Below are 25,890 nucleotides of genomic sequence, written 5' to 3'. Positions count from 1 at the left end.
TGTGCCATGATCTTCCCAGGCACAGAGGTGAGACTGACTGGCCTGTAGTTCCCCAGATCTTCCTTTTTCCCTTTTTAAAAATGGGGGTTATGTTTCCCCTTTTCCAGTCAGTGGAAGGGAAAAAGGAAGACCTGGGGAACTACAGGTCAGTCATGTGGCTTCTCCGCTGCAAATAACCCTGTGACTGCAGGTGAAGTAAGAGAATCCCAGTTTATCATCTTCATAGGGAATGAGTATATTTTCTGGTTAGTCTGTAGTGATCTGCTGGTGTGAAGTGGAAGAAGTAGTAGTTAAATTTAGACATGGTTTATGGGGATGCGGGAGATGGCATTAGTGCTAGCGCTCAACTGACAGTGCCGCCAGGCTGGCGGGTGCTGTGGGACGTGGTGTGGGGTTGCTGTGCAACAGTGTCCTGTCTTCCCCACACACGTATGGAAAAGTCCACGCTATGGTTATAACCAGCTCCCATTACTAGTTCAGATTGTTTATTCATTAGTAAAATTAATGGTAGGAGGGAGTTGGGCCCGAAAATGCGAATGTGCAAGAGAAGAGGTTGCATGGCAACACTTCACCGTCCCGAACATGGAGTCAAGAATAAATAATGGTGGAAAAAGAAATGGGAGGAGGAAAAAATGAGTGGGTTGCAGGAAAAAACGCTATCTTTGTATTGACTTTATTGTTTCAGTGGCATCCCAGATGTGTCTAACAAGTCTGACATTGTTCAAGATTTTCATTACTGAGAGCCTTTCACAAGGCCCTCCACTGTAATGCTTGTGGGTGTCACTGGAGTAGCCTGACACGGCTTTGCAGAGACGCAGGTTATGCAAAATGCTGTCATAGGGCATGGTGGGAAGCCTGGATCTTAATCCCAGTTTTAGAGGGCTGATTGCCACCAGAAACTACTTTCTAGCTTCCTGTCTTTCTGGCTTTCTTCACCAAAATGACCTATGTAAGAGGCTTCCTGATGAATTGTGTGTGTTGCTCCTGACACTTTAATATTTTAATTCTGGAACATGGGTCTTTCTGATGGCTGCCATGCATAGATGTGCATATATAAAAAGCAAAATAATTTGATGCATTTCAAGGAGGAGTATCAAAAGGAAGAAAGCTTCATGAAAAAGACTGCAATTGCCTCTCTAATCTTCAGGTAACTCCTTTGTTTTGGTTAAGAAGTTTGAATGTCCCATAGTGCTTCTCATCTGTTACTATTGGTTAACTTGCGGTTTCCTATGTGTTTTTGTTGTTAGTACTGTTTTATGTTTTAACTGGATGAATAGCTTCAGGTTGGCAAGGGCTTGTAATTGAAAAAATATTGTTCGTTCATTGAATTACAGAAGTGACCCTCACTTACTGGTGCTAACTGAATGTGAGAATACGAGTTGCCAACTGTAATGTTTCAATTTTTTTCTTTTCTGAGAGGAAACGCAGAGGAAGCGAAAGCCAGCAGTGTTGTTGCCAGTGTTTCCTCACTCTGCTTTATGTTAGAATGAATTAAAAAAATGATTGCCATTGCAAATGACAATACTGCTAATTGCTCTTTGCATTTTGGGGTAACTGGCTGCTTTTTTCCTTGTCAATTGGACGTGCTATCATTTCAGCATTAAAAAGAAAAGCAGTGTCTCCTCCCAAATCCTGTTCTTCAGTTGTTCATTCTGGCCAGTAAGATGACTTCCAAATGGCTGTGAAACCTTTCGCTGTAACTTTGTGCTATTTCAGCTCCGTTGTGACTGGTGCGCTTTCTGCAAAACCAGCCAGATAGTTTCTTGCTGTGATAGCAAATGTGGGGTGAATTTATGTAAAGCATGCTTGGCTTAGTATCATGATGCAGGGTATTACTTCTGTTAGGACTTCTATACCTCCTGTGATTTGTATGCATTTAGTGATTTATGTAAAATGGTCGCTCTATTTCTGAGATATACAGAGAGACTGTCTGACTAGCTTGAAAGCAAAAATTAGCTCTTTTTTTTTTCTTCTGCACTATTGTTGAAATTGATTTTTATTTGAAGCTGTGGTCTTGCAGAATTGTGTGTGAAATACTCTGTATACATGGAAAAGAGCAGGATGCTACAGATTTGTAGTGAGTTATGTGAACGTTCCCTCCAGGCAAGAAGTGGGGCTATCCAATTTTCTACTCACAGTGGAGATAGAGCTCAAAGAGCTGCATAAGCCAATAGTTAACTCTGCTGGAGATGCTGTACCCTGCAGTTCTTTAAAATAACATCTACAGTGAATAACAGTGTGCAAACGTGTGTGACTTTTTTTTTCCTTCTCTCTTCCTGAACTTTGTTCTAGATGTCAAAATTAACCTGGACTACTTGGGAATGGCGAAACATAGCCCTGGGATCCTGCCATGAACAGTAAGAAATTGAGATGCTTTGTGTATGCAAATAATTTTTTTTTTTTTAATGGCTAAACCCCAGTGAAACTGTTTCTGTTCAATTAACATAACTAGGCAACACATTGTGTAGTTCAATGTGGATGTGCTCCCAGGTTTTCATGCAGCAAAGAGGCAGTACAGTAAGTCAGGGGGGAGGCTCAGTAGGGGAACACTCTTGGGGAAACAGTACTGGAGAAATCTCTGCAGCCAAGATGACACTGGAGGTGGGAAGGCTACTATGGGTGGTGCGTTATGAAATTATTGAGGTGATAGCTGAAGGATGCTTTCCTGTAATGTGTAATTATATTGTGAGACTCCATTGTTATCTAGTGTATAATTATATCGAGAGGCCATTGTCATGGGATATCTTGAACGCAAATTAGTTTGAAATGTCGTTAGGCATATTAGTGGAAGAAAAAAGTGAATTGTGGAGTGGTAAAGATGGCATTCTGGATGCAGTTTGTGGGAGGAAGTCCCTAGAACATTGGCTGAGGGAAGCTGTCAGTGCAGCGTCGTTTTTCTCTCACTGCTCCTGAATCGACTGCTGTTAGACAGGTAGCTTGGCTAAACAGGTCTTCGGCCTGACCTTTCATATCTGACTTCTGTGTGGTGCTTTCCTTATATGAAACTTAGCGTTTAGTAGATGTTGATTAAATGGTTCAAGAAAGCAGGCACCTTTAAAGATATTCTCAAGTGTTGATCAAAATATTCAGATACTTTTGTGCTGTTGGTAGCCTGAAACTTTCTAGCTTGAAGGATATATATAAATAAATACTCATATATGAATATGCTCTGTATTCTTTATATAGCCTTTTCCAGATGTTGCAGTAGGCATCCTTAAATTGATGCATTGAAAATTATTCTGATGAATTTTCCCAGTACAAAATAGATGACTTATGAGAGACTATGTGCGTGAGTAGCATGCTTGTAAAGTGTAAATTTTCAGCAGATGCTGTTGATGCTATTTGTCAGCCTTTACTGGGACAGAAGTTAGAAGGCTTTTGTATTGTTAAATGTCGTGATTTGGATATAGTCAATTGGAAATGAACAGCTCTTGGAAATTCTTGTATCTAAACTCTTCACAGCACTTTAAATGCCTAACATGCAAATACTCAACTGAAAAATATTTCATTTTCTTTTGTAGAACTTTCTGACCATGTCATGTTTAATTCTTCCATGGGAGCAGTCTTTTACCCAGGGCTTTCAAAAGCCAGTTGATATACCTGAAATGTTAGGCCTGTTAATATCTTGAAAATCTCAGAACTCTTCTTTGTTGAAAATACTGTAATTGTTAAATTGTTGTGGATCAAATTATGTAGCCTTAGGTTGTTTATTAGAACAATTGATAAAGACACAGGAAGCTGTTCAGGTACAAAGTAGTGTGTACAACACAAGGAGACACTGTTAAGACTGATTGCTTTCAGCTTTTTGAGAAGTTTGTTCAGCTTAGCTGAAAAAGACAAATGCATATATTTGTAGATTATTAAATGGCTTTGAAATCTTACCAGAATGCGGCTAAAGATTCAGTTTACTTTTTCTGATCATGGATAGACTGAGCTAACAATTTCAAGCTGTGCTGCTCAGAGGTAAAATGTTCGTTCATTTCAAACTGTCCTATTTAGCAAGCTTCACTGTTTGAAAGGTAAGCCAGGGAACTTCACTCTTCACAGGTTTGCTCTGACCAAAACCTTGTGATTTCTTGTGGAGTTGAGAACAAATGTACGTAATGTCAGAGAATAATCACACATGTACAGTGTAGTTAAGAGGAATTTTAAGGATGGAAATGATTCTTGGTACAAGTTGAGACATCTAGAATGATCTTGGGTTTTTTGTTCCCTGCCAATCAGTTCTCTAGAAGTTGTGTGGCTTCTCCTCTGGCTCTTCTTTTGAGGTGGCAATTGGGGCCAAAAGAGCTGGACTGTTGTTGTACTGGTGTTCAAGGTCCTTGCCTTTGGGAGGTTCTTAATGTCCATTTCTGGGACAAGTAGCATTAGAAATCCAAATCTCGTCTTTGCTATTAATCCTGTAGTGTTTGAAAATGTCCACGTGCTACTAAGTAATAAGCTAAATTACATGTGAAACACATCTTATTCAACACTCATGTCATTTGTTTGGCTTATAATAAGCCAGTGAGTGCTGTGTGCTGTGTTGTGCTCTGGATAGCCTTATGACCTAGTGTTTCCTGAATTATCAGTTCAGTGGTTGTGTCTTTTTAAGGGATGCTTAAAATAGCTGTTAGGAAGTGAAGGAAAACTAATGCCTTTAAGTTGATCTGCGGTCTGGTGTTCCCTTAGCTTCCACCTTCACCTGTTAACAGCACTCCAGAATTAGTAAGCTTGCTGACGGTGTTTGAAATCATGCTGACTAACTTGGTCCAGAAGCATTTTTCCCAGGCCTTTATTTGCATATGTAGATTTTTTTTTTCCCAAGGATGTGGTTTAGATGAAGCCTGCAGGTAAAGGATGTGGCTGATGAAAGTAACAGCAGGTGGGAAGGCTCATAGTTTAGTAGAAAGTGATTCCAAGGTGGCTTGTCATGTGGATACTTGAATGGTAGCTTAAGGAAATACCATGGATTTGGTTTCTCAGTGAAGCAGGTGGCTCTGATACTCTGGTGTGTGATACAGGAGAGGGGCACCAAAAGGTTTTACAGCAAAAAATCGGAAAGTGGGCTTGAATGTTCTGAACTTTTTTGCTTTTATTGTCAGATAACATATGCTGGCTATCCAAAAGTCACTTTTGAAGACTGGAAGATTTCGGTCTACAGAAGTGTGCATTATTTTACTAGGAAGTTTCACAGGATTTCACCTCCTGTTGTTGTCACGTGTTTTCAGCCTGGTGTGAACTGGCCTTTTTATTAACCCTTCCAGAGCAGTATTTAGTTGATGCCTCTAAATCTGTGGCATATACTCCCCAGAAGGGAGTTCCTGACAAACGGAAGCAATCCACGTAGGCTAAGAGTCATAACTCTGTACTTTCATGGCTCTTGAGAGATAATGATTAAAAACCTTCCTCCAGTCATAAATATGGAGGCAGAAGCCCACGTTGCCTTTAATAGAGGAGTGGCATGGAAGATGCTTGCTTTATAGTCTGGACACCCACAAACAGGAATACGGGCATTGTCATCGATAGGGACCTGCTCCGGATTGTGGGTGTAGTAGGACAGCAGCATTTTAGGCAGCTGCCACTGCCAGACCATCTGGGTGCTGTGCACAGCTCTGAACGATGCTTGGAGCTGCAGCTGTGCTTGAAGAGGTGGTGCAGATGTTTGGGCCAAGGGCAGAAGAGACGGAGCAGTGCTGCTGTCCAAGCAACAAAAGCCGGTGTGAACTCAGAGTTACTAATCCGTCAGGTCTGCATGGCTCTGTCAGGGAGCTGGCTTGTCTCACTTGCGCTGTCTGGGGTTTTGGAAAAACACTGGTCCCTGCGGCCTGATTGCCCCCTCCCTGTGCTGGCACCTTAAACTCCTTGTCACTGTGGTGTGTCATCTGGAGCCTCATCGTTGTCCCCCTCTCCTTTGGTCCCAGGCTAGGATTGCTGTGTGCAGAGATGGTCTCGTTAGGGCTCAACCTAATTGGAGAAAAGCCCATTCCCTGGGGTTGGATTATTCTATGCTGTAACTGCTGAAGCTCCTAATTTTGAGAGCATAATATAGGGGCATCCAATATGGCATGACATTTTCCTGCTGCCTATGGTGCCATTTTAAACTGCAGGGGTTTTACTTGGATGCGATTTATAAGCAGCGTATTAATGGTTCGATCTTCAGAGAACTATTTTCTCTTGCTATATGAGTGAAATACTATACTAATGAGAAGCTTGTTTTTTATACGTAAAATATTACTGAAGACTTCTAAGCTTGTGTGAACATGCTGAAGCTTGGTTTATTTTGTTCCTAAAATAGGTCGAATAAATTGAACGTATTTTTAAAGTACATTAACAAAGAACATTATGTAACAAGCATGGTAGCATTCCTTTTGGTGGGTAAAACTTCACTTAACACAGTTACTAAATTTCTGTTAGGATAAGATCTGTTCTGCTACCTGGAGTTGTATTTCAACAGTTTATTGGCTTCCTTTATGACACTGAGTTTTTCAAAATGCAGTACCTGGTCGACTGAAGCAAATCGGTAGCTTCAGTTGTATCTTCTGTAGTCTAAGATACGGGGTTTCTTTTGTGCATGGACTTGATTTTTATTGAAAATGTTTAAATACTTCTAGTTTGTAGGTGGAAAATAGTAATGATTCTATTTGTTAATTATTGATTATCAGGTGATACTTGATACATGTTAATGCTGCTCTCAGGTAATGCAACTCTGATGCCTCTTATAAAAAATGGGAGGCTATGCTAATGTCCAGAAACGTGTACAAAGTTCATGCTGAAAATGCCTACATCAGGCTATTCTACATCCTACTTTTAAGAAAAAAATGTCTTTTTAGGCATATACTTCTCTGTATTTAGAGAAAGCTTCTCTTATTATTACTTCTTATTTAGAGATTAAAGCAGTTCTTTTAAAGGGTATAATTCAATGTCAGATTTAATCAGCTGCTGCTAAAAGGGACAATGTTGCTTTCTTCTGCTCTTTGCACGGTTGTTCAGTGGGTGCTGGGGTTGTGTGGCTGCCACCAGGTGAGTGGGATCACCTTGCTTGTCTGATGGGAGGCAGCGTTTGCTGTGCTGGGCGCTGCTTGCCCTCTGACAGCTGTTTTCTGTTGAATTGTGCAGCTGGTTGGTTTGTTACGTTCAGCACAAGGTAGGCAAGTGCTAGTTAGGTCAGACTAAGTGTAACGTGGAACTGCGTCCTTCATTAATGTTCCCAGGCTAGAATTTAGCCTCTTGCTCCCTGTGGATTTAGTCAACAGTCTGTTTTTCAGCAGTGTTGTGGTTTAACCTCAGCTGGCAACTGAGCACTGCACAGCTGCTTGCTCACTCTCTGCTGCCCCGGCTCCCCCCCCGCCCCCGGTGGGATGGGGGAGAGAAGTGGAAGAGTCGAAGTGAGAAAAGTCGTGGGCTGAGATAAAGACAGTTTAATAATAGAATAAAATAAAATAGTAGTAATAATAATGATAAAAGAATATACAAAGCAAGTGATGCACAGTGCAGTTGCTCACCACCCGCCGACCGATGCCCAGCCAGTTCCCGAGCAGCGGCCCCCCCGGCCAGCTTTCCCCAGTTTCTGTACTGAGCACGACGTCCCATGGTATGGAATGTCCCTCTGGCCAGTTTGGGGCAGCTGTCCTGGCTGTGCCCCCCCCCAGCTTCTTGTGCACCTCCAGCCTGCTCAGTCGGTAGAGCATGGGGAGCTGAAAAGTCCTTGACTAGTGTAAGCACTACTGAGCAACAACTAAAACATCCGTGTGTTATCAACATTGTTCTCCTCCTAAATCCAAAACACAGCACTGTACCAGCTACTGGGAAGAAGATTAACTCTATCCCAGCTGAGACCAGGACAAGCAGTTCTGTTTTGTTATGGTTTTAGTTTTCATTGGCTACTGTGCTAAGAGAAAGGACTGCGTTAACGTTGTAGGTCAGGCTAAATCACAGCATCTTCCAGCTTTGATTTCTGAGCATCATTTGAAAACAGCTCGCCTTCTGTAGAAATGACGTGTTTGCTGAGGTCTGTCCTCTGATGAGTGTATTTTTCATATTCACTGTATGCCACTGAGGATGTGTGGGCTTGTTCATTTAATGGCTTCCTAGACTGTGCCCCTTTGTCGTGTCTTGTGTCACTAATTTGCTGTTGTTTCTGAAGAGCTGACTGTAACCGATACAAGTAACCTACATAAGCCATAAGCACTGTCTATCAACTCTGAAAAATCTAGAGCATTCTGATAGAAGACAAAATATAGGCATAAAAATAAAACAGTTTCACAGGGTGTCCGCTATGTGAGCGGTGTGCACTGGCATATGACCAACACATGTAGTGTTTTTATTTATTTTATGGAGTTGGAATTAGAAGTAGTTTAACTTCTCTGTGAAATGCTAATCAATTTTACATGGATCTTAACTACACCCCTTTTAAATTGTCTTCCTAAATTCATGCTGAAGGTCGTTAAAACAAATATAATGTGTTATCTAGGAAATGAATCATTACTCATAAATATATATACTTGCTTTTGCATATCTGAAAGAATGACAGCAAAATATAACAGCAGCCACAAGAGCGAACACCACAAACCAAAAAGATCTGAGGAACCTGCACAGCAGTGAGAAATTCAGCCCCCAGCTGCTGGCAGCGGGAGGCAAGTTAGTGCTGGTGATCAGATTTGTCCTTTCTGTGGACGTAGTGAGTAGCTGTAAAGTTGTAAGTGAAGGTGTGAATTTCTCCTGTTTGTCTATTGGGCATGTAGAATCAATGGTGTGGGTGGAAAAGTTGATAGCAGCTCTATCATTAAAGTTGAAAGTTAACTAAAACTTTTCTGAGTGTGAAAAATTTTATTTTTAACACGGAATTTGAACTGTCTGAATTTCTATGGTAATGAGACTTCGTAAATATTCCTCATGCACTTGCTGAATTTTCTACTTTATTGGAAGAAAATCCATCAGTTGCCAGTTTTAGAACTGTGCATCAGCTTGCCCATCCTGCACTATTCGTTTTTATAATCTTTAGTTTTCTCCTATGTACAGGGGAAAAAAAAAAACCTTGTAGCATTTCTCATGATTTTCTACTGCAAGCCAGCCACCCAGCTCCAGAGAGGTAGTTTCTTTTGTCCCATCAGCAGTGGTTTTAAAAAAAAAAAAAATGCCCCAAATTTAAGAAAAGAAAAATTCAGCATTCACCTTGCAGTATAATTGGCTCAGCTTTCTTTCACAAGCAGAGTAATGTGAGCGGATAACATAAGCTGTTCTGCTAAAATCTCATCCCAGAGAAACCTTCAGGTGAAGGGAGGAGATACACAGATAGAAGGGATTTCATTTTTGAAGTCACTTTAATAGCTTTTTATTTGAAATTAAGCAACAGGGTTAAAGTTATTAGAAGTAGCACTGACTGTATGTAAATAGTTTGGTCAGTCTAATGTGTTAAGCAGTCTCTTGGAGAAGGTGAAACTGATCTTTTCAGGAATTCAGGTCTAGTTTTGTCGGGTACAGCACAAATTTACTGTGCGCTACTAACACTTATTTCTCCAAAAACTTCAAGTCAACTTAGCTGCAAGTTTGTTAGTGACCTGTTTAGGGAAATTATGTAAAATGGAAGGATTAAAACAAATTACTTTTATTTGTAGTTAATAATTGAAAGGTCAGGTTTTCTTCCCAATCCTTAAGCAAGCTGGAGTGAGCAGTATAGTTGATAGGTACGGATAAGCAACCCTATTAAAGACCACATCAAAGGAACGTGGTTTTGACCTTGCCGAGCAGGCGTATGGAAAGAAGATGCTTAACTATATACACAAACCCATCTGTAGTGTATGCTTGCCCAAAAGGAGGCCAGCTTAATTTATTTCTTAGAATGAATTTAATCCCAACCTTAGTTTTGCAAAGCTGAGGGCCACCTGTCTTTTGATCCCTTCATACTGTTGTGTAGTGTATTTGCCTCAGCAGAGAAGCCTGTTCAATGCCCACAGGATGGTAAAAGAAGGAGTGAGACCGCAGTATCCATCCCAATTGCATTAACCACACTGCACATCACACAGGACTTTGCAAATAACTATTTCTGAATGTGACGGTAGGAAAGCAGTTCAGATGTACATGGTACTTTTTTAACATCAGTTTTATGATGGAGGATAGATAAAACATATCCTATTTACTCAGCAGACTTTTAATAGAGGAAAACCTGAAGTTTATTTGAAACAAGAGGGTGTCCCGAGGTTCAGCAACACCAGGAGTTAAGAACCGCCTTATTCTACCGGCTGCTCTGGCATCAGTGGGAGGGAGTGGGCAAGTTAGATGCTGTTCAGCAATTCTGTTTGATGCTGTCTCCGTTATGGCACGTTTAAAGTATTGCAAAGTACACACTGAATTTATAATTCATGCTTACAAATATCATGTGAGATTTCCTTCCACTAAACATCTAAATCTGCTTTAACAAAATAAAATTTTAGACAGGCTCCTAAATTAGCATTGTTTGTGACCTGCTCTCTGAAGTCAGAATTTTATTTGTAATGGTACAGAGTAATCAGAGGGGAGAGGATGATTTGCAGAAGTTTCTGTTTTCTGCTATATATAAACTGACCTGTTTTTTCAAATCTGTTACATAGATTTACTGTTTTGTGACCATATCTAAAAATACTAATTTACTTTTGTATGTTAAAAGTATTAATTAAGAAATAGGAATTTCTGCTCTGGGCTGTGAATTAATAGTAAATTGCTTTAAAGAAATACTTAATTCATACAGCTACTAATTTTTTATCATTCACTTAGGTTTATCAATGTAAAATATGTAAAAGACTGAAAATCAGAAGTGTGGCTTTTTTCAGGGGTATTGTGTAGTTTATATTTTGCAATGCTTGCTGCTAAATGATATCCACAAATTGAAATGTTACAACTTTTTCACTGTCGCTTCAAGTGGAAGTACGAGTTCACAAATTTGAATATAGTCTGTAGTCTTTCATTTTGGTTAATGGCTGCAAGATATACTCTTGAGACACAAAAAAAAAATTGAACAAGGAGTTTTTGATCAACTATATTAGATCTTAAAAATGGAACTCATTAAAGATTTGGCCTCTTCTGTACAAATTAATGTGATTACGTCTTGCACATAAATAATTTGAGCTGTTTCTCTCCCTCTTCCACCCAATAAAAGGTGGCTTTAATGAGTCACAGCTTCCATTTTAGTAAATTGTTCATGGGATAGGCAGGCTCAGGAACAACTGGGTTAAACCAAGAGATTATTTGAAAAATCTAGGGCATGTGCTCTCTTTGTTCACTTGATTAGTTTTCATAATTCATCCTTGTTTCCACAGCAAAAAGCAGTGTAATACATGCAAACAAGAAGCAGTTTTCTTTCTTTTGTGCTCCTTTATCTCTGTAATTTTACTGGGGAAAGTTAGTGAAATGGGGAAAAGTCATATTGTGTGTGAATGTTTAGAACAAATCTTGGTTTGTTTTGTGAAAATCCAGGGGATCTGAGAGGCAGATGCTATTTCAGGATGTCTGTCTGTGATTCTGCTTCAATTCTTTTCTGTTTGACTACAGGTGCATGAAGAACAGAGGAGGTATTTCCACTTATCAGAGATGATGTGGAGAGACACTTTGTGAGTAACGGACGTGTGTTTTCTAAAAAGCCCAAAATGCTAATGTAGGATTTCCTCCCCTCCCGCCCCCCAACTTAGAATAACTGTGTCATTTGCCTAACAGTTTCATTTGGTTCTGGAAAGCTGTGAATATAGAGCCCTTCATGGAAACCATAGGCAAAGCTGATCATTGAAATAAAGAGCTGGAAGGCAGAGCAGTAGAATATGTATGGTTTCATAAATGATTAACCATGACGCCTAAGTTTTCTATAGTGATCAGTCTACCAAAGGCTTTTACTGTTGACTGCTGAATGTGTTCTAGACATCAGTAAAAACCCCTGATATTTGGTGTATGGGTAACCTTTAGTAGGGTTAACTTGGTAGTTACAGGAGCCCTTCTGTCGATCTTACGTGTGCTACCTATTCTACGTGACAGGTTATTAACACTTTATTGTCCTTGTCTGATTTTGATTGGAAGTCTGATATATTTGCCGTAAAGAAGATGGAAATAGTAGTAGTCAATAGAAGCTTTCCTGAAAGCTTTCAGTTCCTGTCTGCTGGAACACAACAATATTCTGGGAGCATGCAGTTAAACTGCGGTCCCAAAATATTACAGGAAAGGAAGAACCCTATGTCAGAATATAACTGTACCTAAATAAGTACTTAAAGGATTTACTTTTGTGGAAACAAGGTCATTTTTTATGAGCACAATTAGGTGATGCAATGTCTTATTTGTCAGATGGATTCCATAAATATGCTATGTTTCTAGTGCTGTAGACTCATCAGCTAGCGCCTTCCTTTGGGACGATTAGTCCCAGTGTTTCCTTTTTTTTGCCAAATTTCCAGTAACAGTTGAGAATTAAAGCAGCATGTTATTTTAGCATTTTTCATGATAGTCTTTGTGCCTTTTTTTTGTTTTAAGTATAATACGAGTAATGTGGTCTTGAGTGCTTTCTTTTAAACCCTAAGTTTTGATACTCTGGAGCTACTGCTTTGTTCTAAAGATAATTATCTAGGAGAATGGTGCCTTTGTGGACAACTCCAGTGCTTTTCTTGGCACTGAAGAGCTCAAGTTAGAAGAACTGCTGTTATCTCAGGCACCTCAATTTCTAAATTTTTTTGCATTTGTAGTATTAATGCTACACCATGAAAATTTCATTCTTTTTTTAAATTGAAAAATATCCTTTTATTATAATAGACTAGTAATTGCTTAAACTCCCAGGTAGGAACCAGTTTAGATTCTTACATGGGATTTGCCTGTTTTGTTACCTAGATCTAAGAAAAAGGTTTTTAAATGGTTTTTAGTCTTCCATCATCCTGGAGCCCTTTGCATATTTTCATAGAAATGGTTTTGTGATTTGTAGTTTAGTAACTACTTTACAAAAATTGTCACTAGTGCTTAATTTCCTCATTCTGGGATGAGGTTCATCATCTGCAAATAGTGGCCGGTAGTCTGTCTTGCTTTCAGTCAAGAGAAAATCTGCTTGAAGATAATATTGGCTTGTAGTCATCTTTCCCTTGGCTTCTTCCAGACTCTGCTTGCCAGTTCAGGAAGGCTGCGGGAGGATTTCTTTGTAACGGTGTCCTGGCCAGGTGCTGGATTCTTTATGAAGCAGCAGGAGAAATCCTTGTGCTCATCCAGCTGACTTACCCAGGAAATGGTGTTGATTTAATTTACTCTGTGACCTTGAGATCACTCTGTTGTGGCCAAAGTCCATGAAGGTTTTGTCGCAGTTGGTTGAGTAGTAGCAATAATATGGAATAGTATTTAACAATAATATAACTTTTAAGAATAATATTTAGTATTTTAAATAAAAATATTACGTTCTGTGATGCCTTTTGTGGACAACCAGAGTAGCGGAGTATTTGATTCCTTAGTCATGGCACACGTTCTCCTTGTTTTCAGATTCTGGTCAGGGCTCAAGCAGAGTCCCTGGATTAGATCTCGTGGGCAGAACTTCCTTCTGCAGCTCATTGCACTGCTCTGGTCTGCCCCTGAGATAGTCATCTTCTGGCAGTCCCACCTCTGACCCAGTAAGTCAGGTAGGACTTGCTCAGGGGTCTACTACTTCCTTAGGCTGCTTCCTTTGTGGATAACACTGTTCTTCAGAGTCCCTGTTTAAACTCTCCAAACTCAACAACAGAGATTTCTGCTGTTAACAATGAGGTGAGGGGATATCACCACAGACTTGGTTTGGTTCAGATTCTTTCGTTTCAACTTTCTAGGCTGCTTCCTTAGGGTAAAGGAGCTTTTTCATTACTAAAAATCTTTACCCTTTAAAAAAAAAAAGTTCTTTAAACTCTTGCTGTAGCTTTCTAGAAGGTGTAAGGATGAATGAAGGAAGTAGAAGTTGTGTGGCCATCTGGTCTGTACAGGCTTGCATAAGTTTGATGTGCTTTAGACAGGTACAGTGTGTTAGACAAGTACAGTTGTATTTACTTGCCAGCTGGGTATCACTCTACAGAGCTTGGAAAAATGTGCAGTTGAGAAATAACTGCATTGTTTTTTTAATAAGATATCTTTGTTATTACCAGCTTAATAAAATTGGAACTTGATTGTTCTCTTTTTTACAAGAAATATAGTTTAGGTATCAATGTTCCAAGTATCAGTCTACATACCTTAAAATATTTTCATAGTGATGCCACAGTTACTGAGAATACATACATTTTTCTTTGAGTGTATTTACAGATGTTGACTATATTTTAGTGTGGTAATTTTCAGAAAAGGCTCTGTGAAAAACATACAACAGTTATTTTGTGGGGCTAGCATTTAATTTGTGCAGATGGTTGCTGTTAAGGACGTTCTACTTGCATAGCAGTCAGCTTTTCACGGTCTTCAGCATATAGCTGGGTCAGGTTGTGCTCTGATACTTAAGAGAGCGGATAAGGCTTACAGCCAATGACACCCACTGTGAACAGTGTTTCTGGATTTGCCTACATTAAGACTCCTCTGTGTGAGCATTAGTAGCTGCAATAACAGGTAATATCTATCTGGCTAGTTTTGTTAATTCTTACGGGATATTGCAAGGCTGAATATGGGTAAGATTTAATGGGATAGCTTGTGAATTGAATAGAGTTTAGTCCTTGTTGCAGGGTGGAGGTGCAGGAACTGGTTTCTTTTCCCAGTTCTACATGATCATAACCTTGGCTTTAACCTCTGTGCTGTAATATCTCTTTCTGTGAGTGGTATTTATACAGTTACATAAAGTTTGTGGGATGTATAATGGAAATTGCTGTTTCCCTGTTATAGTTTTTATAATGGTTTATTACTGTGCAGTTTTGAGTGTACAGAGTTTCTGGTTAAAAGTGGAAAAATGTTTCACCTTTGCTCAAGCAGCAAGCTTTAAAGGGTTTAAAATATATACTGCAACTTAGTCCGTTAAGTTAAAATGTGACTTTGTTAATAAAGTGAGAATGTACAATACAAGCTTTTTCACCTAGTAGTATTGACTCCTACATTCATAAACTTAAAAAATATTAATTCATAAGTATATTGGAAAATATTTAACTTAAAATTGTACAAATAAAGTACTTCAACCAAAACAGAGATGCACGCCCGTTCCCTATGCTGATTTTTTTCCTGACAGGCTGAATGAGGGTGCCTTGTTCTACTTGACATCTGCCCATGTCTGAGTAAGTCTAATTTGTACCATAGTAATAGGTACTTGAGCTGTGCCCTCGGTAATCAGTAGATTAGGGGTGTATGTGAGAAGTTGGACACCGAAGGGACATGCTGTATCTAAGCTATTCAGTTTCCTCGTGAATGGACTAGTATGTTCCGTTGGCCTTCCCTGATCTTAGTAACCACATAAAGCTTTATGCTCTTAAAATAACTGACAGTCAGCAGCTGTTTTCTTACCAGGATTTTTTTCACTGCGTGTGAGGAGAAAGTGGGATCCAAATGTCATGAGTCCTGTTGTCTTACTGGAGATAATACAGTTGTTTTTTTTTACTTGTATTTTCTGGATTGCTTCTGTATGCTTTTTTAAATGCAATGCTCATCTAATCAAACTTTTGTCGGTGGAATCAGTATCAGTGACATGGACTTAATAAGTGTAGGTGGTGATGAATGAGCTTTAATATGCTGAAGTTGTAGCCATAGGTGACTTATATTGGAGAAAGGGTTTATGAGGGATGAAAAATGCAGGTGAAATGCAAGTCCTTTACAGAACACTGAAGGTATGGTAAATCTGTAAGGACTTAAACATTTTAAGAACACTTTTACATCAAATTGGTTGGATATTTTTGGGCCAACTAATAAGCTTGATAAAATTTTGATTCATCTTACCATAATTATGTGAGAGTTTACATTTGATTCATTGTGCAAATCGTGGCATGAAACAGTTGATCAGCTAACTTAAAATTTAAAAGAATATTTCATTTAAAACAATGTTTTGACACACGCATCTCAGTCTTGCAAAAATTCAGTTTTCTGCTACTTTACTTTCAGTGCAGTGGGTTGAGACTCTCCTTGCACAGTGGTGCCCTGACCTGGTGTCACATGCAGCTGCTTGTGGAAACAGATGAGTTTCAGGTCTCTGCCCCATTCTTGGGAAAGATGTGATGCCATGTAACAAGGTAGTTTTTTCATCCTTGGAAATCTTCAGGTAAAAGCTAACTTTGCTGGCAGTAATGTAAGGGCATTGAAGAAGGGAAGGTGGCAAGGGAGAACCCTTCTGCCACCTGTAATGCATGTTAGGTGTGTAGGACTCACCAGCCTGGTTCTTAACAGCTTACTGTCCAAAACCTGAAATACAGCCTGAAATGGTGGATGTGGAAAGAGGTGCCCCTTACACTACAGTCTGGAGAGACGTGTCTGTGGGGTCTACTGGATGTGAAGTATCGGTGGGGAAGAGCTGTCTGTCTCTGCTCTTGATGAGGCTGTCAGCCACAAAGCCGTAGCAGAGAGGCTGAGGTGTTACTCTAGACACAGGGGCATAGGTTGGAGGCAGTGTCATCTTCAAGGTTATTGGTGTGGAAAGAGTAGCTGATTTGCTTCAAATAAACTATAGAAATAACGTACAAAGAGAGGAGGGACTTCTGACGATGACTCGTGGCTCACACAAACTAGTGGATTGGACTTTGAGTAAAAGTGTGCTCCGAGCTTTTTTAAGTCCAGCTTTTATCCCGCGTGTCACTTAACAAGTGTATAAACAGGCAGGTTTGTTTTCAAACTTTAGTTACATAAATCTTTACATAAAATGCCACTCTGCGTTTGCCTTGAAATTTAACAATGACTCTGGTATTGTCAGACTTGTCACTCTTAGAGTTCAAATTAGGAAGCCCGTAACTGCCAAAACACGGATTGACTTGAGAGCCAAGATCCGTTAGGGCACAGATGCCAGTGTACTTAGGCAATGAACTTATCCTGTTTTAGCTTGGGAGCACAGAAGCATGATTGTGCTCCTGCGAATGCTATGCAGAGGTTGAAATTGCTGAATGGTTTTGAGATTACAGCTTTGATTGAATTAAGACCGTATAAAGGTTTTTCTTTCCCCGTGTAGCAGCTCTAGAGGCTTATTTTGCTGCCTGTACAATGTCTTATTAAAGGTTGCTGTAGCTATGCAGTGAAACAGTTTGGATTCTGATTTGTTGCAGGCATCCTGGTCTGTTTTGGGACATGTTTTAGGATGAGGAGGGCAAGGCAGTAGATCCTCTGGAGCTTTATACCTTGCAGATTGGTAATATTTCCATTGCCAGCTTGCATCCTGGGTGTTAAGAGTGTATTTTCACAAGCCGGATGTTTATATTGCTTTAATAGTACTCTGTTGTGTGCTGTACAAGCTAGTTTTGCAGTAGAATGGTTTGCATAAAACAAGAATTACTTGCGCTGATTTTAAATATGGTTTTGTATTATGGAGTTCAGTGTAGTGGATCCTGTTCTATTAAAGTCTCACTTCCTTTTTAGTATATGCGGCTTACCTGAAATGACAGTGCTTGTAAATGACATTTCAGGAAGTTTGAACTGATCCAGCATATGCCTACTGCTGAATCTTAATGAACTGTGTGCAATATGAAGTGCGTTGGTTTTTTAGTAACAGAAGCTTCCTTAAATTTTAGACTTTGGGCAGTTTCACACAACTTTTGTTTTTAACAATCTCTTGCTTTTGCTTCAAGGAGCCAAAGCTGAATAGATTTGGAAACAGTATGTTGATTTATTTTTTTAAAAAACGTAGTAAGGAACATTGTCGTAGTGTCTTCTCAATTAAAGAGAAAAATTGATGTGTAATCTTTTTTAAAACGTTTGTCCAATGTCCTCTTTAACACTTGCTCCTAAGCAACCCTGACTCAACAGATGTTGCATTTGGGTGTTTGCAGCTGGATCAGAAAAGCCTCTGATGTAAAGGCCTGAGTCTTTGCTGTTACCGTGCTAGCAGAGTTCTTGGCAATTAGCTTGCTTCTCTTGCCATGTTTAGTTTCGGTGGCTTTTCAGCAGAGATAATCAGCTTTTTGTACTGGGTTTGCAAGAGGCAAAGTGCTACCTTAACAACTGCTGCTTACTTGCACTTGTAATGTTTATCTGTGCTATGTCAACCTTGAGTTCCTGGTTCTTGCTGCAAAGGCTTACGGATAGTCTACCTTACTGGATGCAGTCTCGTGTTTTAAATTAAAAAATAAAAATTTAAAAATTGAAGAAATCTATGAACTTTCCTATAAAGCAGATTTCTCGTTTTTTACTTCATCTAGATGAATGACTGATTCTGCAACAAGTTTAGATCTCTTATTCTTTTCAATTTAATGATCCTATGCTTTTACTTAATTTTGTGTGTATGTGAAAATGCTTTGAAAAGTACAGCTCAATATCTAGTTTGCAGAAACTCTCCTCAGGTGATTTATTGTTTGAATACTCACCTGACAAGCAATGCTGGTATACAAAGGTAAAACAAAAGATCTTTCATCCGAAGTGCTTATAACTTGGGAGTGCAAAAAGAGCGCAGGTGCGGATGGGGATCTATAGAAAATCAAACCGAGTGACTAGGAAGTAGTTGCAATGTATCAGCACTGACCAATGTCAAGTGCCACGTGTCATTGCCGACTTGGTGGTTGTTTTGAAGGAGAACTTCTCGCTGTTTTTTTTTTTTTTTTTTTTTTTTAAGGCACTGTCGGCGCCGACCGATGCCCAGCCAGTCCCCAAGCAGCGGCCCCCCCCGGCCAGCTTCCCCCAGTTTATGTACTGAGCATGACGTCACATGGTATGGAATGTCCCTTTGGCCAGTTTGGCTGTGCCCCCTCCCAGCTCCCTGTGCATCAGTCGGTAGAGCATGAAAAACTAGAAAGTCCTTGGCCAGTGTAAGCACTACCTAGCAACAACTAAAACATCGGTGCCTTATCAATTTTGTTCCCATCCTAAATCCAAAACACAGCACTGTACCAGCTACTAGGAAGGAAATTAACTCTATCCCTGCTGAAACCAGGACAGGCACCTTTGTGCGTAAGGGGTCACATGAGAAAACAGAGGTGCTTGTTGGATGGTTTGCCAAAGGTTGATCTGATTAAGGGGAACAAACATTGCAAAAACAGCAAAGCTGAGCCCTGAAGGGCATTAGGAAGCATCTTTTCATGCTCAATGTGGTGAGTGAAACAGGAGTAATGGGTGGATGCTCTGTAGTCAGTTAACATGGCTGAAGGATAAGGCAGGAAGACATTTCAGAAGTTTCAAAAGTTTAAGAAATGTGGAGCTTTTCTGAAACCAGAATAATGTCATTTTGTGAAAGGTGGATTTTACCCAAGTAGATAACGAGGGAGCAAAGGTTGCATCTTGAAGATGTTGGAGAAATAGTTCTGGAAAAAAATGTTGTATATTTGACAGGCAGCATACACTTGTGAAAGATGGCTTTTTTCGCAGTTTATCCTAATTGATTTGATGACATAAATTGTAAGTCATTCATCAATGTAACTGCATTTGTTTAAGGCTCTTGCTAGCCTGAATGTGTAAGTTCTTTAGAGAAACAGCACCCTTTGTGTTTCCTATATCTTCAATCTCTTGCCAAGGGAAAAAGATCCTGCAAACAAACCACTCTTTCTTTACTCCCCCCAGCAAACAAATCACCAGTCAGGCAAAATGGCACATCTCTAACGATGCTGTACTGCAGGCAAGATGAAAAGCATAAATGTAGATCTGTCCAAAGACTTGAAATAGTATGTGGGTAGAAAAGAAGAAATGAAAAGATTATTTTGATATAAATATTGTCACAATCACCCAAGGCTTCATAGTATTAAAATGTCTGAAGACCTAGTTCAACTTTTGAATTTCATTTTCATTCTTGATGCTTTGTTGGCAAAGAGAACAACTAGTAAAGTTCAGTGATTTTTATTTTTTTAATACAGAATATTTTCATTGTCTGGAATGCCTTGTGGTGTCAAAAGTGACTTAATGTTGATTTTCATTGGAAAGTAATTCAGTTCATAACACGTTTTCAAGAAAGATTTTTAATGAAGAAAAAAGGAAAAAAGTGCATCCTTGTGAAGAGAGTACCTCCATCTTCTCTACAACTACATTTTAGGTATTGGAAACCTGATTAGATACCTCTCAACCTTTTCTTCTCAAAGTTGAACAAAGATGAGTGAGTAAATAATAAGCGAACAATTCAATTTTCTCATTTCATTTACTGTTGGTGCTTCAAATTAGGCCCAAGTCTGCTATCGTTTCTGTTCAGGCTTTTAACAGCTGAGGAGCAGTGAAGCTTTGGTGCACTGAAGCTTTGGTCCTTGCATTGAAAGGGAATGCTATAGTTATGTTTCCTCCTAGATGTTCTTGTGTTCATAAAGCCCACATGAATACAGGACAAGTTAATTAGAAATTAGCATCCTAGATTAGATCCTGTCTTTGCAAGCAAAAAGATGACTAATTGAAGTTTATGGTAGTCAAGGGAGTAGCAGAAATACAGGCAACACAGCTGAGCAGTGCTGATAGTAAATGCATGCAGAAAGAATGTGTGTGCACTAGGTTTGGGGAATATTGGGATAAAGGCTTTTCATTGAGATTGGCACTGCTTATATTGTTGTTATAAAAAAGGAAAAAATATAAATATCAGAAGAATTTATTCTTGAGTCAGTTTTCTTTCTTCTGCTATTGGTAGCCTTGACGTATTTCTGTAAAAACCTCAAAAGGTAGTATGGAGATGGACAGCACGCAGATACTGTTGTGCCTGAATAGATTTTAGAATGTGGCTCATCTGCCTTGTGGCCTTCTGTGACTCATTTTTATTTCTTCAAACAAAAACCCTAATTTTCTTATCAAAAACAAAAGATGGACTCCACAGATCTTTGGCAGCTGTTTGCTGCAACTTCATGTGTTCTACCATGTTAAGCATACTTCAGTGTGGCTACTGTCACCTAAAATGACATACTACATTTTATCTCCTTTGGTCAACAGGGGTGTTACTAACCTGGGTGGTATGTATGGATCATTCTGTGCTCAGAGGGGAGGTGTCAGCAGTGCTTCATGACAGGTATGTTGCAAGTGCCTGAATTCCTGCAGACGTGTCAGTGGGGTTTTTTTCAGGATGGCAGCTTTGGAAGCCTTTTTTCCCCATCTGGAAAACTGAGGAATTCTGGAAGAGCTAATTAGCAAATGACTTTAAGAAATGAAAGGACCTAGTTAGTGAGTTGTAAGCTAATTTGTTCCTCAAATAATGGACTACCTGACTTTCAAACAAAGCAGAAAAAAACCCCAGCTTTAGTCTTAATGGTTCTCTAATCCAAGATTTCTGTGGGTTTTTCTGATTTAGTTGATCCAGCTGCCCTTGCATCTGCTTTTAGCTATCCAAAGACCAATTTTAGAACAAGGAGGCAATAACGGTTACTTATAAAATCTTTGTGTGCTAAAAACATTCCTGATACGGCTGGAAAGGGATTTCTATCTTAATATACTGAAATCAACCATTCTCTCTGTCTTGATTACACTCTACCTGCTATTTAATCTTTTTGTGCTTATTCTTTTTTTTAGAAAGAAAAACCACAGATTTAGGGCAAGAGTAGAGATGATCACCTTGTCCCAGAAGAAATTCCAGCAACCTTATTTCAGTGTCTTCCTTTCTTGAAATAAAGCTCTTAGTTAAAACATAATTGTTCCTTTATTAACTGAACCTGATTTCAGGAAGCTATAAAATTGTTTACATTTTTATCTTATGCTGTGCTTTGCACACCTGTAATGGTAGTTTTGTCTGATCCAATTAATTTGTTGGAGTGACTGGTTTCATTCTTTCAAAGAAACTAGAAAAATCAGTATGTTTCTAGTGCAGTATCTTTTTGTAGAAAATCTTTTAAGATGTATGCTATATCTTTGTTAGTTTTCATGCTTTTTGTAGTTGAATTAGGAACTTCATGCCTAAATGAAAAAGAAAACATAAGCTTAGATGCCTTAAGTTTCTAATGAAATAGCTGCTGGTACAAAAATTTCTGGCAGTCCTTTGTAAAGGAGCTTCATCGTGCCAAGAATGTTAGTTTTGATTTGATTTTTTTTTTTCCCCCTCAGGACGTGACAGGGATCTCTTGAGTGCTTTTCTGCACTGCTATATGAAATATAGCAGCATGAATAAGAGTATTTCAGTAGGGAAACAGTGTTGGTAGGATTTGTTTTCCCTTGTAGGCGGTTGAAAATATTGCTGCATCAAATGGCATCATTCATGGCTAGCAATTTTCTGTTAATGCCATTTAAGACTTCCACATTCTTCATTTTGATTGTTAATGACATTTAAACCTTTCATTTAACTAGATTAATATATTTAAAGAACTGTTTTGAGCATTCTTCTGAAGAATAAATGCTCAATTATTTCTGTTCCAAAGGTTGTATTGACATTAAGCAACCTTATTTTTTAGCAAGTTTAGACTAAAGAAATCTAATAGAGCTGTTTCTGTGGTTTCTCATCTTGCATACTTTGATCTCAGTGTAAAGAGATAATTCATGGGACAACAGTTTAAATTATTGAAGTTATGTTTTGGCAGTAGCTAAATCATTCTTGAAGAATGATCGAACTCATCAGTATGCTGCTCTCTGCTTCCGGGGGGGGGTTTCACGACATGTTTGATCTTGGATTAGAAGCAACAGATTTTCTGCCCCGCTGCTCCCCCCCCCCCCCTTTTTTTTTTTTTTTTTTTTTTCCCCCTTTTTTTTTTCCTTTTTTCCAAAACAGGCACACAAGTGCCTTTTGTCTGCTGGATGCGTTTATGGCGACTTGAGCATATTCAGTCTCAAGTTTCACTCTTTAGCCTTCTATATGAGTGAAATTCTTGTATACTGCTGTCACTCAGTGAATGCATACGGCCTTTTAGCAGTGTTTTGGTCAGTCACATTTCTGCTTAGCACGAAGAATGGCTGTTTAATGAATAATGCTGTGAAACTTGAAGAAAAAAAGTTATAAAAGCTTTCCTTAGAGCAGAGTTATGATGTATGTGTTCTCTCCATCTTCAAAAGCTTCCAGTCTCTAGTAATCCCAAACAGTACCTCTTTACTCCATCCTATTTCCCTCTAGTTATTCTGTTGTACTTGATTTTATTTAGCAGTCATGTCTCTCTGTCCATAGCAGTGATGTTACCTGTGTTTTCTCTCCTTCTCATTAGGTGCATGCATTACATCCTTCATTCTTAGGCATGTGCGCTCGAATATTTTAGAACAAGTATGTTTTCATTTGAAATGGGAATGTTGGCATTTTCATATAAAGCCTTTTGAATATATTCATGTAAGGGCTAAAGTTAGAAAATAAAGAACTGGAAAAAATCCAGTGGATTTTTTTTGAGGAGATGACAAGTTTCTTATTTATTGGACACTTGTGTTGGTCACATCTGGTCTCAGTATGGTGTGTCTGATGGTGTTTGTGCTTGTTTAGGAGGAAATGATTTCTTAACCTCAGTGTAAGAGTTAACCTCTTCAGTCAAAAGTTTGTTTCTCCAATAAATGCTTTTAGCTTTCCAAATTACTCTTTTTTAACCAACCACTCCAAATGACTTAAGGATTAATAGAGTAAAAACTCACAGCTTTAGTGTTGACTTGCATGTAAATAAAATCTCTGGAGGTTTTTTCAATATTGACTAGGTAAAAGTAATGTTTTCTTTGTGATGATGGAGTATTTGATAAAAAAGGAAAAGTTGCTCTTGTATGACTAGAAATTTATGTGCAGGCTTGATGAATAAATTGGCAGGATTAACGTAAAAGTTTTTTGCATGAAGAAAGGAATGGCGGTTCAAAGTAGTAACACCCTCTTGCATATTTAAAAGCTGGTTTTTGGTTTTGGTTCAGGTATGTTTCTGCGTTAGTTGCAATTAAACTCCCTCTATACATGGCTTCTGGATCCTAACATCTGTCCAAATGTAGTTTTAGTATATTGTTTGTAATACAGTGCCTTTGACATATGAAATGTTGGCAACTTGATCTTGATGTGGGCAGCAAATAGGTGTGGATCTAAAATAGTTTATTTTCTCTCTGAAGTAAGCAAGGCTGCTGCTTTTAATGGGACCGGTAAGCTTGCAAACCAGGCTAGCTGCTTGGAAAATCTGGCTGGTTTGTGCTATGTTCAATACTGCGTGAGCAGTTTTTGCTGAAAAGATACAACTCTGGAAAGTTTTCCAACTGGTGACATGTTGTTAGCAGTGTAATGTAGTCTCATGCTGGTTGTCATGTTCCCTTTTGTTTCCATATCCCTGTCTTCTGTCTCTTGCGTGGATGTGTATTGGTTGGTTATAACTGTTCTCTTCATGGCAAGTGGCGGGTGTAGTGTTATGAGTAATTGTTTTCCTGCTCAGTTTGGTGTTTATTTGAATGCATCAACTTAAAAAGAGAGACTTTATCCAAAGTGACTTTATGCTTATGGTAAGGTGCTTTATAGTCCTAAATCTAAAATAATCTACTCAAATGGCGTGTATAGAGTTCTCCCTTTTGAGGGAGTATGGGATTTGTTTTTCTGCACGATTTATCCATTGTGACCCTATATTTAAACTGGGCATATCACTTTTGGGTACAGATTGGCATAGTTCTTAAATTGATAATGCACAGAACATTCAAAAACTTTTAACTCCTGCTTTTTAAAAAATGAATCATTTTAACATGTAGCTTAATCTGCCTTAGCTAGCAGCTGATCATCTAAATAAACACTTTTGAAATAAAAGTTGTCATCTTGAAAAGCAACAACACTATCTTTAAATTCCTTACTCCCAGAAAATACTTTTGGTGCTAACATTCGGCTATAATCAATGTCCTCACAAATATAGAAGAATTACATTGTTCTTTATTCATAAAGGGAAGGGGAAGAAAACAAAACTTTTCTGTGGGTGCGTCTGATCGGTTTTATTTCATTTTGCTGATAAGAAGTCACCTCATTTTGAAAAGGGAAGTATACCTTTCTTTGTGGGTGCTAAATAGTTTGTTGGTACTTCCTACATTTAAAACCAAACGAACAAAAAAAAAAACCAACCCCAAAAACAACAGAAGGAAGTGTATATTGGTGCCTTACTTGAAGGGAAAAAAACCCCACACCTGAACACCAAAAAAACTTGCATTATAAAACCCAACCAATCAAAAAAAACCCCACTTGTATATTCTATTTCTTTAATGCTAGAAGTGTACCGCATGTGTGTGTTCATGCGTGCAGCTCGGCAATACATTTCTGATGATTCCATTGTCTTTGGACATCTAGGATGTGTCTGTGATTCAGGTTTTAGTTCACTCGGATGCAAAATCAGGCATATCTTAGAAAATAATTGCAGAGTGGTGGAGACTATACTGGAAAAACAGGATACCCAGTCTTGCTTGGCTGTTCACTGTATGGGGAGATCAGTAGGTTTTGCATCTGAAACTGATATGTTTTAATGAGCTGCACTTCAAGCTTGCTAATGCTGTTAAGGATATCTTTTAAAAATGAGAAGTGCTAGGTTGTATTTGCATTAGTGTCCTGCCCTGGACAGTGAAAGTTGAAGTAAGTGTGAAGTTTTCACATGATCTTCAGAGGTATTATAGAAGTATCCTGCAGGACCAGTGAAGGCTGTTGAGGGAAACAAGTCAGTTTTTCACAGTGTGTTCTTCTACAGCCTGGTGAGTACCAGTCCCATAAATAGATGCACACTGAAATCTGAAATCCAGATATCAGTATGATTCCTGCAGGTAATAGTAAATTTAACAACTGAAGATAACAGTGCACTGTTATAATGTAGAAGTATGTCAGTCACAGAAAACCTTCAGCTATAACTACTACTATTCTGCCTCATTACAATATTGTATGTATATTTATGCCTGACCTTCCTATGACATTTCTGAAACCTGAGCATCTTGATAATCTTCCGTCTTCCCAAGCTACGTTATCACATCCAGCTCCATCACATTGGATTCCAAATGTTTTCAGCATGCAACTGCCCT

General features: G+C 38.9%; 1 protein-coding gene across 6 annotated transcripts in view; it reads left to right on the top strand.

Moving 5' to 3' along the window:
- The first annotated feature begins 2,290 nt into the window (after positions 1–2,290).
- Positions 2,291–25,890, top strand: part of KLHL13 (kelch-like family member 13) — an 84,469-nt gene continuing 60,869 nt past the window's right edge. The window contains exons 1-2 of one of the 6 annotated variants that reach the window (XM_009331686.1): positions 2,291–2,357; positions 11,506–11,564. In XM_009331686.1, coding sequence (XP_009329961.1) covers positions 11,545–11,564 — 20 coding nt within the window. In that variant the 5' untranslated portion in view covers positions 2,291–2,357; positions 11,506–11,544. The other 5 variants (XM_009331684.1, XM_009331687.1, XM_009331689.1 and 2 more) reach the window with 5 other exon arrangements.

The sequence above is a fragment of the Pygoscelis adeliae genome, unplaced genomic scaffold (assembly GCF_000699105.1).
Source record: "Pygoscelis adeliae isolate BGI_AS28 unplaced genomic scaffold, ASM69910v1 Scaffold79, whole genome shotgun sequence".
Taxonomy (NCBI): domain Eukaryota; kingdom Metazoa; phylum Chordata; class Aves; order Sphenisciformes; family Spheniscidae; genus Pygoscelis; species Pygoscelis adeliae.
Note: the sequence above shows the minus strand (reverse complement) of the source record. Positions and strands in the feature narration are given on the sequence as shown.